The 15308-nt window shown below is 39.5% G+C and overlaps 1 protein-coding gene across 4 annotated transcripts in view; it reads left to right on the top strand.

The window, feature by feature from the left end:
* Window positions 1–15308, top strand: part of LOC128690424 (tudor domain-containing protein 3) — a 93923-nt gene that overhangs the window by 46908 nt on the left and 31707 nt on the right. For 2 of the 4 annotated variants that reach the window (XM_070089672.1, XM_070089673.1), the window contains exon 11: window positions 3207–3261. In XM_070089672.1, coding sequence (XP_069945773.1) covers window positions 3207–3261 — 55 coding nt within the window. Of the gene's footprint in view, window positions 1–3206; window positions 3262–5870; window positions 6079–12523; window positions 13031–15308 lie in introns of those variants that run through there. The other 2 variants (XM_070089671.1, XM_070089674.1) reach the window with 2 other exon arrangements.

The following is a 15308-nucleotide window of genomic DNA, read 5'->3' as shown; positions in this document are numbered from 1 at the left end:
CAGGCGTGCATGAGTGTGTTCGATAGGAGTGAATGGAGACAAATGGTATTTGGTACCTGACGATCTGTTGGAATGTTAACAGGCCGACTTGTAAAAAAAAAAAAAAAAAAAGGATGTAGACAGTTATTGTATTTTGGCTGCAGCATTGTCCTGTAATTTTTATTCTTTTCAAAGTTTTCGTGGGAATTTTGTTGCCTTTACAAAGTAATAAATCATGTTTGACCATCTTTAATAATTTCTTAGTTTCATCATTCATATTTTTTAATTTGTGAATAAATTATGTTTAACTTCAACCTTTTAAGACATATTTCAAATTTAAAGAAGTATTTTGTGATGTGTACAAATGCACTTTATCCATTAGTGAAATGATTGTCTAACCAGGACAGGTATAGACCTTGTACTACTGCTAACTTTGCTAAAGAAATATAGAGGATTGTCTGCCTGTTCTTAAGTTCTGCTTATTTAACAGAAATGTTTCTCAAGCCTTTGAAAGTAAGAGTGAAGGAAAGCAGTAAGCAAAAACAAAAAAAGGTAGGATTTCTCAGTTAAAAAAATAGCAGTTTTAACCCTTTTGGGGTCAACAGGTCCTCTCAGAGACTTGTTCTCAGGGTCGGCCAAATTTAAAAAAAAAAAAAATAATTTTTTCTTGTGAAAAGATAGAGAATCTTTTCCCGATCATAATGACACCAAAAGTATGAAATTTGATGGAAAACTTAGGGAATTATGCTCTCGCGAAGTTAGCGGTCTCGATGATGTTTACGCATTGGCGATTTTGCCCACTTTGAACCCTATTTTCGGCCAATTCAAGTGTACTAGTTGACAAAAATCATAACTATTTCGCTAGAACTTCATTTTTTCTATCGAATGAGTACAAGAAACCACCCATTTACCGATTTCAACTATCCAATAAAGTGGTCAGAATTTAGCAATTTTGCCAATTTCACACAAATTTCAAAAGATGCCAATTTCCGAATAGGGTCCAGAATAAACAAGACAGACATTCCTGGCACTAAAATAACAAGTTCTCTGTTCGTTAGTCACATCCCTAGGCCTCTCTTATATTTCTTTGGCTTTCAGCTTTGAATTTTTATTCTTACAAAAAAAATAAGATTTACTGTTATGCAGACTATTGCATTAGTGTAGAAATGGTATAAATAATATCAGCACACTTGTGAAAGAATATTAGACTCACCAGTTGATGTGTATTGGACGCTTGGCATGATTTGTTTACTTTTGAGCTTTGGTAAAAATCGAACATTTCTGCTATTTTGAGCTCAATTTCAAGGTACTTTTCATTGTAAAACCAGTCAAAATCATCTCAATTTCTGTAATATGTCTTCCATTCTATAAAATGAGACCAAGAAAACTAGAATACAACAATAAATACCATATGAAAATACAGTGGACCCCTGCTTAACGATCACCTCCCAATGCGACCAATTATGTAAGTGTATTTATGTAAGTGCGTTTGTACGTGTATGTTTGGGGGTCTGAAATGGACTAATCTACTTCACAATATTCCTTATGGGAACAAATTCGGTTATTACTGGCACCTGAACATACTTCTGGAATGAAAAAATATCGTTAACCGGGGGTCCACTGTACAGTGCAAAGTCACTGTTTTAATCCAAAAACACGGTCAAAGTTTTTTTTTTCTCATTACGCACTGTGTGCTGCAGGATTTTTTTTATACTGTGCATACTGACCACATAGACCCATTCTTTCATATGTAGGCCTACCAGCTTTCTCTCACTAGATTTGAGGGCGCTAGAATTTAGGCGTACTAGTACGTCCTTGGAGGCAAAGAGGGGAATGTATGAGAGTATAGTTTTACCAACGCTCTTATATGGGTGTGAAGCGTGGGTGATGAATGTTGCAGCGAGGAGAAGGCTGGAGGCAGTGGAGATGTCATGTCTGAGGGCAATGTGTGGTGTGAATATAATGCAGAGAATTCGTAGTTTGGAAGTTAGGAGGAGGTGCGGGATTACCAAAACTGTTGTCCAGAGGGCTGAGGAAGGGTTGTTGAGGTGGTTCGGACATGTAGAGAGAATGGAGCGAAACAGAATGACTTCAAGAGTGTATCAGTCTGTAGTGGAAGGAAGGCGGGGTAGGGGTCGGCCTAGGAAGGGTTGGAGGGAGGGGGTAAAGGAGGTTTTGTGTGCGAGGGGCTTGGACTTCCAGCAGGCATGCGTGAGCGTGTTTGATAGGAGTGAATGGAGACAAATGGTTTTTAATACTTGACGTGCTGTTGGAGTGTGAGCAAAGTAACATTTATGAAGAGATTCAGGGAAACCGGCAGGCCGGACTTGAGTCCTGGAGATGGGAAGTACAGTGCCTGCACTCTGAAGGAGGGGTGTTAATGTTGCAGTTTAAAAACTGTAGTGTAAAGCACCCTTCTGGCAAGACAGTGATGGAGTGAATGATGGTGAAAGTTTTTCTTTTTCGGGCCACCCTGCCTTGGTGGGAATCGGCCGGTGTGATAATAAAAAAAAAAATAGTACGTCAAAAACCCTGGGTCGTAAGACGTACTAGTACGTCCGAAACCCCCAAAGGGTTAATTATTTTTCTAGTCAGATCTTCTGGAAAAATTCCTTTGTATTACAAGAGATTCCAATTTTGACACTCATTTTTTTTTGCTCATTGCTCCCTGGATTGGATATTTTATAACTGTCCTTGGAATTAGAAATGAATGTGTTGTGAATAGTATTTACACCATCAGAAGGGGTCATAAACTCCATAGGGAAATGGAGAAGAATCCTTTCTCCGTAAGCCATGAATGTCGTAAGAGGCAACTAAAATGCTGTGAGCAAGGTGCTTGTAACCCATTCTCCTGTATAAATTACTAAATTAAAAAAAAATTAAAAACTTCTTCTTTGAGTCACTGCCTCAGTGAGAGATATTTAGTGTTAAAAAAGAAGGGAGTCATAAATTTGTTGGATTTTCAATCATTTAAAAATGTGGGGAGAAGATTCCATTGGTGTGGAGTCTTTGTAGAAATCATGTGATATGATTGGTCAGCAGAGACCAATTTACTAGCTGGAAATGCAAAAATATCCACTTTTATAATCAACAGTCCCACTGTCGATTGGTAGAAATTGATAAATCCTCATGAATTAGAAATTGTAATAAGTTTGTTGTATAATTAACATAACATTCTGTAAATATACCAGAGTACTTAAGCTAAAAATAAAATTGATAATTTTCAGCCTGCTAACCATGGCAGATATGAAGACTGTGCAGATTACAGCAGCGGATTTTCTGGTAAGGATATTCTTTTATTATTATTATTAGTGAATAATGATCACCCTGCCTCGGTGGGAGACGGCTGACTTGTTAAAAAAAAAAAAAAATGTAAATGAAACGTGCAGACCTCAAACATAAGCCTTATCTGCATTTTTGCAGACATGGGTCTGTTTCACCTCCAGCAGTGCTGTGTGCCTTGCTTTTTGAATGGTGTAGTGTTTTTCAAAGTTTGGGGGCCTATATACCAAGTTAAAATTATTTTTTACCTCTCTGTTTTAATTTGTGCATCATCACTGCACTCAGTAAGCATATACTACTAATGCAATATATACAGTGGTACCTTGAGTTACGAGCTTAATTCGTTCCAGAAAGCTGTTCATGTGCAGATACCAAACGAATTTGTTCCCATAAGGAATAATGAAAATTAGATTAATCCGTTTCAGACCCCCAAAAGTACACTTACAAAAGCACTTACAAAAATACACTTATGTAATTGTTCCAATTAGGAGCTGCTCGTAACTCAAGGTACCACTGTACTACTAAATATTGAGCCATAATTTGAAATTTGTACATCATTCATGGACAGGCCAAGGCCTCTGCCAGTGAAGAAAGTTGGATGAAAAATGCATCTTAATTATGAACATGGAAAAATTATTTTATTAAATAATTATGCAGCACATAATATGTATACATTACTAAAGTTAAAAAGAGAAACTTTAGTTTTTCTTTTTAGGTCAACCAGCCTTGGTGGGGTGGCCAGTTTGATGAAAAAAAAAATATGAACAGGGTTTTGAGTAAGTCTAAATTCTGTGTGTGTGTGTGTGTGTGTGTGTGTGTGTGTGTGTGTGTGTGTGTGTGTGTGTGTGTGTGTGTGTGTGTGTGTGTGTGTGTGTGTGTGTGTGCGTGTGTGTGTGTGTGTGTGTGTGTGTGTGCGTGCGTGCGTGCGTGCTCTCCCGCACTCGTGTATGTACGCGTGTGCACGTGCATACTTACAGCTGTACATACTCTTCTAGTTGTGGTTGCAGAGGTCAAGTCACAGCTTCTGACCCCGCCTCTTTACTGGTCACTACTAGGTCACTTCCTGCTCTATGAGCTTTATCATACCTCTTCTTAAAGCTATGTATGGATCCTGCCTCCACTAAATCACTTCTCAGACTACAGGAGGCCCTCCACATTCGTGAGGGTTAGGGGATCAAGAACCTCACAAATCTTCAAAATTCGCGAATGTTTGGTGCACAAATATGATTTAGGGTAATATAATAATTCTGTACTGTAGTGTTCGCGAATGTTTTGATGTGCAAATTTTTTTTTTTTTAACAAGTTGGCTGTCTCCCACCGAGGCAGGGTGACCTAAAAAGAAAGAAAATCCCCAAAAAGAAAATACTTTCATCATCATTCAGCACTTTCACCTCACTCACACATAATCACTGTTTTTGCAGAGGTGCCCAGAATACAACAGTTTAGAAGTATATACGTATCAAAATACACAATATATCCCTCCAAACTGCCAATATCTCAAACCCCTCCTTTAGACTGCAGGCATTGTACTTCCCATTTCCAGGATTCAAGTCCGGTTATATAAAACCGGTTTCCCTGAATCCCTTCACTAAATATTACCCTGCTCACACTCCAACAGCTCGTCAGGTCCCAAATACCATTCGTCTCCATTCACTCCTATCTAACACGCTCACGCACACTTGCTGGAAGTCCAAACCCCTCGCCCACAACACCTCCTTTACCCCCTCCCTCCAACCTTTTCGAGGACTACCCCTACCCCGCCTTCCTTACCATACAGATTTACACGCTCTCCATGTCATTCTACTTTGATCCATTCTCTCTCTAAATGACCAAACCACCTCAACAAACCCTCTTCAGCCCTCTGACTAATACTTTTATTAACTGCACACCTCCTCCTAATTTCCACACTCCAAATTTTCTGCATAATATTTACACCACACATTGCCCTTAGACAGGACATCTCCACTGCCTCCAACCGCCTCCTCGCTGCAGCATTTACAACCCAAGCTTCACACCCATATAAGAGTGTTGGTACACCTACCATCCGACTTACGACCTGCTCAACATACGTCCACTTGACTTACGACCGTGCATCTGGCAGCTGGGCTGGGCCGGCTGATGCACACCACTGTACAATATTTGACAATACTTGCGGTGGCAATGCGTCATGCAGGCAGCATCAGTTTGAGTAACCCTGTCCTATCAGCAGCATCATACTGTATTGACTGTACTAACTGGACAATAAATTTCACCATGGCCCCTAAGATGAAGTCTGAATCTTGCACTGGAGATTGTGGCAAGAAAGGCTCTTACTCTTGAACTCTCTTATATGTTTTCACTGTTGCGCATAAACCTGTCTGTATTTAGGGCACTGGAGAGATCCACTGTATAGCATTTTGTCTGGATTATTTGGGTTATCCTAGGTAATTTATACTATGTATGATAACTTTACTTACGTGTACCTGTGAGAGAGAGAGAGATAGAGAGAGAGAGAGAGATAGAGAGAGAGAGAGAGATAGAGAGAGAAAAATACAGAGAGAGAGAGAGATTTTATACAATTTTAATGTTCAATCTGTCAGACACTGCAACACAAGGGTATCTTGGTACAGACCTGAAATCAACTTCGACAACCTCTACTAGTGAGAACGGATGGATTTGAGAGGGACCTGACCTCCCAACATCTGCGTTCTACTAGTGACCTACGTCTCACCTCCTGGCGCTATATAAGGCTCCATCCTGTCACTTCAACTCCATATTGTTTCAGACTACGGAACAATGCTCTTCTCTAGACTGAGGGACTGACCACCTCAAAACTTTAAGGGTGATGGACTGATTACATCGTCTTCAAGTCTCTTCTGCTTCTATCAACTTTCCTGTACTCGACTGAAGAAGCCTACTGTGTAGGCGAAACGTTTCGAAATAAAGATACCTAACTGTTGCATATGTGTCTTACCTAACAACAGAGAGAGAGAGAGATACAGAGAGAGAGAGAGAGATACAGAGAGAGAGATACAGAGAGAGAGAGAGAGATACAGAGAGAGAGAGAGATACAGAGAGAGAGAGAGATACAGAGAGAGAGAGAGAGAGATAGAGAGAGAGAGAGAAAGAGATAGAGAGAGAGATACAGAGAGAGAGAGATACAGAGAGAGAGAGAGAGATACAGAGAGAGAGAGAGAGATACAGAGAGAGAGAGAGAAAGAGCCACATTCAGTCAGCCAATCACCCACCCAGCCTCCCTCCCACCCACCCACCCGGCCAGCTACGTATTACACATGTTCCAGAGTTGTTTCTCTTTACTTAGGGTATAAGTTATACTACATTCTGGCAGGATGACACTACCAGTGGTATTCTCCCATTCCACTGTGTCGACAATACATAAAGATAACAGTAACATATGATACTGTATGCGATGTAAAATTTACAATACAGTTCACTACCATGTATACATTATATACAGTAAATAAATAATTAAAATATAACAATAAAAGTAAATTATGGTAAAAAAAATTAAATAAAGATTGTACATTACATTACAGTACTTTGTAGGTAGTTTATATAGGAAAAGTTTGACATTATGCCCTACCCAGTATGTTGGCAATTTTCAAAGGTTCGACTTACATCCATTTTGGTCGGAACCAAGCTTGGTCGTAAGTCGGATGGTAGGTGTACTACTATACTTTCATACATTCCCTTCTTAGCCTCCATAGATAACATTTATTGTCTCCATATATACCTCAATGCACCACTCACCTTTTTTCCTTCATCAATTCTATGATTAACCTCATCCTTCATAAATCCATCTGCTGAAACGTCAACTCCCAATATCTGAAAACATTCACTTCTTCCATACTCCTCCTCCCCAATTTGATAACCAATTTTTCTTTATCTAAATCATTTGATAATCTCATCACCTTACTCTTTTCTATGTTCACTTTCAACTTTCTACCTTTACACACACTCCCAAATTTGTCCACTAACCTTTGCAATTTTTCTTTAGAATCTCCCATAAGCACAGTATCATCAGCAAAAAGTAACTGTGTCACTTGCCATTTTGTATTTAATTCCCCATAATTTAATCCCACCCCTTTCCCGAACACCCTAGCATTTACTTCTTTTACAACTCCATCTATAAATATATTAAACAACCATGGTGACATTACACATCTCTGTCTAAGACCTACTTTTACCGGGAAATAGTTTCCCTCTCTTCTACACACCCTAACCTGAGCCTCACTATCCTCATAAAAACTCTTTACAGCATTTAGTAACTTACCACCTATTCCATATACTTGCAACATCTGCCATATTGCTTCCCTATCCACTCTATCATATGCCTTTTCTAAATCCATAAATGCAATAAAAACTTCCCTACCTTTATCTAAATACTGTTCACATATATGCTTCAATGTAAACACTTGATCAACACATCCCCTACTCACTCTGAAACCTCCTTGCTCATCCGCAATTCTACATTCTGTCTTACCTCTAATTCTTTCAGTAATAACCCTACCGTACACTTTTCCTGGTATACTCAATAAACTTATTCCTCTATAATTTTTACAATCTCTTTTGTCCCCTTCCCTTTATATAAAGGGACTATACATGCTCTCCGCCAATCCCTAGGTACCTTCCCCTTTTTCATATACTACAGTGGACCCCCGCATAACGATCACCTCCAAATGCGACCAATTATGTAAGTGTATTTATGTAAGTGCGTTTGTACGTGTATGTTTGGGGGTCTGAAATGGACTAATCTACTTCACAATATTCCTTATGGGAAAAAATTCGGTCAGTACTGGCACCTGAACATACTACTGGAATGAAAAAAGTTCGTTAACCGGGGGTCCACTGTATTTATTAAACAAAAATACCAACCACTCCAACACTATGTCCCCCCCCCCCCTGCTTTTAACATTTCTGTCATAATCCTGTCAGTTCCAGCTGCTTTACCCCCTTTCATTCTACGTAATGCCTCACACACCTCCCCCACACTCACATCCTGCTCTTCTTCACTCCTAAAAGATGGTATACCTCCCTGGCCAGTGCATGAAATTACCGCCTCCTTTTCTTCGTCGACATTTAAAAGTTCCTCAAAATATTATCACCATCTACCCAAAACCTACATCTCCCCATCTTCTAACTCCCCTACTCTGTTTTTAACTGACAAATCCATTTGTTCCCTAGGCTTTCTTAACTTGTTTAACTCACTATAAATTTCTTGACAGTACCTCTCCCACTCTACCATCCACTCTCCTTTTGCACTGTCTCACCACTCTCTTCACCTTTCTTTTACTCTCCATATACTCTGGTCTTATAACACTTCTGCTTTGTAAATACCTCTCATAAGCTACCTTTTTCTTTTTTATCACACCCTTTACTTCATCATTCCACCAATAACTCCTCTTTCCTCCTGCACCCACCCTCCTATAACCACAAATTTCTGCCCCACATTCTAATACTGCATTTTTAAAACTATTCCAACCCTCTTCAACCCCCCTTCCCCCACTACTCATACTTGCACCAGCCCACCTTTCTGCCAATAGCTGCTTATATTTCACCCGAACTTCCTCCTCCCTTAGTTTATACACTTTCACCTCCCTCTTACTTGTTGTTGCCATTTTCCTCTTATTCCATCTACCTCTTACTCTAACTGTAGCTACAATATATCAGCTGCCCCTCTATAAACATGTACATCCTGGAGCCTACCCATCAACCTTTTATCCACCAGTACATAATCTAACAAACTACTTTCATTACATGCTACATCATACCTTGTATATTTATTTATCCTCTTTTTCATAAAATATGTATTACTTATTACCAAACCTCTTTCTACACATAGCTCAATTAAAGGCTCCCCATTTTCATTTCCCCCTGGCACCCCAAATTTACCTACTACTCCCTCCACAACATTTTTACCCACTTAAGTATTAAAATCCCCAACCACAAGTACTCTCACACTTGGTTCAAAACTCCCCACGCATTCACTCAACATTTCGCAAAATCTCTCTCTCTCCTCTATACTTCTCTCTTCCCCAGGTGCATATACGCTTACTATAACCCACTTCTCACATCCAACCTTTATTTTACTCCACATAATCTTTGAATTAATACATTTATAGTCCTCCTTTTCCTGCCATAGCTTATCCTTCAACGTTATTGCTACTCCTTCTTTAGCTCTAACTCTGTTAGAAACCCCTGACCTAATCCCATTTATTCCTCTCCACTGAAACTCACCCACCCTCTGTCCTGGCTTTGTTTCACTTAAAGCCAGGACATCCAGCTTCTTCTCATTCATAACATCCACAATCATCTCTTTCTTATCATTTGCACAACATCCACGCACATTCAGACTTCCCACTTTGACAATTTTCTTCTTCTTATTCTTTTTAATAATTATTACAGGAAAAGGGGTTACTAGCCCATTGAACATAAGAACATAAGAAAGGAGGAACACTGCAGGAGGCCTGTTGGCCCATACTAGGCAGGTCCTTTACAATTCATCCCACTAACAAAACATTTGCCCAACCCAATTTTCAATGCTTTCCAAGAAATAAGCTCTGATGTGAAAGTCCCACTCAAATCCAACCCCTCCCACTCATGTACTTATCCAACCTAAATTTGAAACTACCCAAAGTCCCAGCCTCAATAACCCAACTAGGTAGACTGTTCCACTCATCTACTACCCTATTTCCAAACCAATACTTTCCTATGTCCTTTCTAAATCTAAAATTATCTAATTTAAATCCATTACTGTGGGTTCTCTCTTGGAGAGACATCCTCAAGACCTTATTAATATCCCCTTTATTAATACCTATCTTCCACTTATACACTTCGATCAGGTCTCCCCTCATTCTTCGTCTAACAAGTGAATGTAACTTAAGAGTCTTCAATCTTTCTTCATAAGGAAGATTTCTAATGCTATGTATTAATTTAGTCATCCTACGCTGAATGTTTTCTAACGAATTTATGTCCATTCTGTAATATGGAGACCAGAACTGAGCTGCATAATCTAGGTGAGGCCTTACCAATGATGTATAAAGCTGTAATATAACCTCTGAACTTCTGTTGCTTACACTTCTTGATATAAATCCCAGTTATCTGCCTTATTACGTACGCATAGGCATTGCTGTCTTGGTTAAAGGTTACTGTTTACCATAACCCCCAAGTCCTTTTCGCAATCTGTGTGGCTAAGTTCTACATTATTTAACTTACAAGTGCTAGGGTTATGGACACTCCCGAGCTTCAAAACCTTGCATTTATCTACATTGAACTGCATCTGCCACTTTGCTGACCAGGTATTGAGTTTGTCTAAATCCTCCTGAAGTTCCCTGATATCTACGTTTGAATCAATTATCCTACCTATCTTTGTGTCATCGGCGAATTTGCTCATTTCACTAGTAATTACCTCATCAAAATCATTGATATATATTATAAACAACAACGGGCCCAAGACTGATCCCTGTGGAACGCCACTTGCTACAGATCCCCACTCGGATTTAACCCCATTTATGGACACTCTGCTTCCTGTCAGTGAGCCATGACTCGATCCACGAGAGCACTTTTCCCCCAATGCCATGAGCTGCCACTTTCTTTAACAGTCTATGGTGCGGAACTCTATCAAAAGCCTTACTAAAATCTAAGTAAATAATATCAAATTCTTTACAGACTTCCATTTTGCATTCCTTAAGAACCCTTGAAAAAACCTCATCAGGACCCGGCGACTTATTTTCCTTCAGTCTGTCTATCTGCTTCACAACCATTTCACTAGTGACTGTGATGTTACATAATTTATCTTCTTCTAGCCCACTATAAAAATTAATTACTGGAATATTGTTAGTGTCTTCCTGTGTAAAAACTGAGAGAAAATAATTATTAAAAATCGAGCACATTTCATTCTCTTTGTCAGTAAGGTGCCCATAGTTATTTTTAAGGGGACCTATCTTATCTCTAACTTTTGTTCTATAGACCTGGAAAAAACTTTTTGGGTTAGTTTTAGAATCCCTAGCAACTTTAATTTCATAGTCCCTTTTAGCTTTTCTTATCCCCTTTTTAATGTCCCTCTTAATGTCAATATACTGATTCATAAGATGACCCTCACCTCTTCTGATACGCCTATAAATTCCTTTCTTATGCCCTAGTAGATATTTGAGCCTATTATTCATCCATTTTGGGTCTTTTCTATTTGATCTAATTTCTTTATATGGGATAAACATTCTTTGAGCAGCATGTATAGTGTTCAGAAAACTGTCATATTGATAGCTCACTTCGTTACCCCAGTCAACAGATGATAAGTGTTCTCTAAGTCCATCGTAATCTGCTAAGCGAAAATCTGGGACTGTTACTGAGTTATCGCTACTATCGTACTTCCATTCAATGCTAAATGTAATTGATTTGTGGTCGCTAGCACCCAGTTCCTCTGAAATTTCTAAATTATTAACAAGGGATTCATTGTTTGCCATAACAAGTCAAGCAGGTTATTTCCCCTTGTAGGTTCTGTCACAAACTGCTTCAAAAAACAATCCTGAACTACTTCTAAGAAGTCGTATGATTCTAAATTCCCAGTCAAGAAATTCCAATCAATATGACTAAAGTTAAAGTCTCCTAGAATTACTACATTATCGTGCCTTGTGGCCTTAACAATTTCCACCCCACCCCCCTTCCCGATACTTCTATCTACTTGGAACAATTTAAAACCCTGAATATGACATTCCGCCGGCATGTCCCGACGTTTTGAATTAAACCACGTCTCAGTTAAGGCAAATACATCAATGTTACCTGCACTAGCAACTAATCTCAACTCGTCCATCTTATTCCTAGCACTATGGCAATTAGCATAATAAACATTGAAAGACTCTCCTTTCTCTTTACCCTTCCTGCTCATTTCTGTTTTTCTACTAAACCTATTACTGTCCTTATCACCCAAAGTCCCTGGCTTTTCAATATCTACCTCATTCTGCTTATTACTAGTTCCCCTAGAACTCGTAATATTACTACACTGGGACTTCACTGTTTTCCTGCCAAAGCCCATACCACTAACTATTCCTAGTTTAAAGTCCTAACTGCTCCCTCCACTGCAGTTGCCAGTGCTACCACCCCAGACCTAGATAAGTGAACCCCATCCCTGGCATACATGTCATTTCTGCCATAGAAGAGGTCCCAGTTGTCAATGAATGTTACCGCATTTTCCTTACAGTATTTGTCCAGCCAGCAATTGACACCAATTGCCCTGGACAACCATTCATTTCAAACTCCTCCTCAGGAGGACTACTACGAATCTTCTTGTTTTCCTCGGTCAGTCGCCGACTCTCCACCTTCGCCAACCTCAATTCTTCCTTAAGCTGTTGGTAAAGTTGCTCGATGGAGGGCATCTTGCTTCAATTCATAGAGAGCGCGCAAACAGGTCTTCACAGAGCTAAGTACACGTCAACACTGCGCAAAAGCCAACTCAATCAGGAGCTACTGCGCAGCACGTCCGCACGGCCCAATAGCGATGCGAACACTCTTGAGAGTCTGGCTGAAGTGGGATGTGGAGGCCTTGGAGACAGAGCTGAAGGCAAAGGTGATGAGTAACTACGGGTTACTTGCTGTGGATCGTAATAAAGTTGGTAGAATTACCGACAATATGTAAAGTAAAAGGACACAAGTGCAACTAATGTGACATTGTTCCCGGCATTTTAGTTGACTTTTACAACACGCATGGCTTACGGAGGAAAGATTCTTATTCCACTTCCCCATGGATATAAAAGGAAAAGTAATTAGAACAAGAACTAAGATAAAGTCAAAGAAAACTCAGATGAGTGTGTATAAATAAACGTGTAGTGTGACCTAAGTGTAAGTAGAAGTGGCAAGACGTACCTGTAATCTTATGTGCAAATATATTGTAGGGAAATATAATAATAGCATTTATTTAGCCTAACAATACTGCTTCCTTAACCTATTGAACCACGAACAATCATAAAACACATGAAAACATCGTAAAATAAACATGAAAGTCATTACTGTAGAGGACATTGAAAAAGTACAGGAAGACATAAGCAGGGTTTTCCAGTGGGCATTGGAGAACATGACGTTCAGTGGTGATAAGTTTCAGCTGCTTAGGTATGGAAAGAATGAAGAACTCAAAAGGAACACTATATACAAAACTCAAGAGGGTCACCAAATAGAACGTAAGGAACACATAAAAGACTTGGGAATAATTAAGTCAGCTGACCTTCCTTTTAAAGACCATAACAAAACAAAGATTATGACAGCCAGGAAGATGACGGGGTGAGTATGGAGAACTTTCAAAACAAGCGAAATAATGCCGATGGTGACACTCTTCAAATATTGCTTAGTGCTGATGGCCCCATTCAGAGCAGGAGAAATATCGGAGCTGAAACAAATACAGAGATCATTTATGCCTCACATTGAGCCAGGAAAGCACCTAAACTACTGGGAATGCCTTCAAGTCTTGAACGTGTACTTATTGGAGCGGAGAAGAGTGAGATACATGATAATACAGTGGACCCTCAGTTAACGCCTTTAATCCATTCCAGAGAGCCAGCCTTTAACCCTTTGACTGTCGCAAGCCCCTTTCTGAAACTATCATTCTGTGTCGCAAAATTTTTTGGAAAAAAAAATTATTTATGGAATGATAGAGAATCTTTTCCCGATGGTAATGACACCAAAAGTACAAAATTTGGTCGAAAACTCACGGAATTACGCTTTTATTTGCTTACTCCTAAACATTGGTAAAAATCGAACATTTCCGCTACTTTGAGCTCAATTTCAAGGTCGTTTTCTTCGTGAAACTAATCAAAATCATCTCTATTTCTGTAATATGTTTTCCATTTTATCACGTGAGACCATGAAAACGAGAATACGTACAACGATAAATACTATACGAAAATACACCTCAAAGTCGGTGTTTTAATCCAAAAAAAAGGTCTTTTTTTTTTTCTCATTATGCATTGTGTGCTGCAAGACTTTTTATATGTGGTGCACACTAATGACATAGACCCATTCTCTGACATGTGGGCCTACCAGCTTTTTCCTGCTTGATTTGAAGCCACTAGAATTTCCGCGTATTAATACGTCCGAAACAGTGGTGCGTAAGATGTATATATATACGACCAAAACAGTCAAAGGGTTAACCGATTTAGCCTTTAACGGAATTAATTTTTCCCATAAGAAATAATGGAAATCCAGTTAATCCATTCCAGACACCCAAAAGTATTAAACAAAATAATTTTTTACATGAAATATACATTTCCCTACACAGAAAACAATGATACATGAAGAATAAAACAATAATAACATCACACTTACCTTTATTGTGGACTTGTTGATGAGTGATGAGATGGGAGGGGAATCCCCTTCCATAAAGACTTCAGGTAACAAGTCCTTTTCTGGCTTGTGTCCTGGGAGTGCCATTTCCTCATGAGTAATGTAGGTCCTGTTTGGCATTTTCTTCCTAAACAGGCCTGTTTTGTCACAATTGAACACTTGTTGGGGATTTTAATTTTTCAGCCTCTATGTTCCCCTTAAAGTCCTGCACATATTTTTCAGCTGCTTTTTTGTCAGAACTGGCAGCCTCATCATGTCTTATCATACCATACCACCATCACAACCACTACCACCCTCTACCACCACCACTACCACCCTCTACTGCCACCCTCTACCACCATTGTTACCACCCTCTACCACCATCACTACCACCCTCTACCACCATCACTACCACCCTCTACTACCATCGCTACCACCCTCTACCACCATCACAACCACCCTTTACCACCATCACTACCACCATCACAACCACTACCACCCTCTACCACCACCACTACCACCCTCTTCCACCATCACTACCACCCACTACCACCATCACAACCACCTTCTACCACCATCACAACCACTGCCACCCTCTACTCGTATTTTTCTACAAACTTTTTCTTAAATTATATGTGTTTCTCACATTCTTTACCATAGGGCTGGCACTAGAAGCTTTCTTGGGGCCCATGGTGGCTTATTTAGCAGTTACAAGCACCAAAAACAATGGAATAATACAA

This window comes from Cherax quadricarinatus, chromosome 29, assembly GCF_038502225.1.
Source record: "Cherax quadricarinatus isolate ZL_2023a chromosome 29, ASM3850222v1, whole genome shotgun sequence".
Classification (NCBI taxonomy): Eukaryota; Metazoa; Arthropoda; class Malacostraca; order Decapoda; family Parastacidae; genus Cherax; species Cherax quadricarinatus.
The sequence above is the reverse complement of the archived record's forward strand: the minus strand, read 5'-3'. Positions and strand labels throughout refer to the sequence as shown.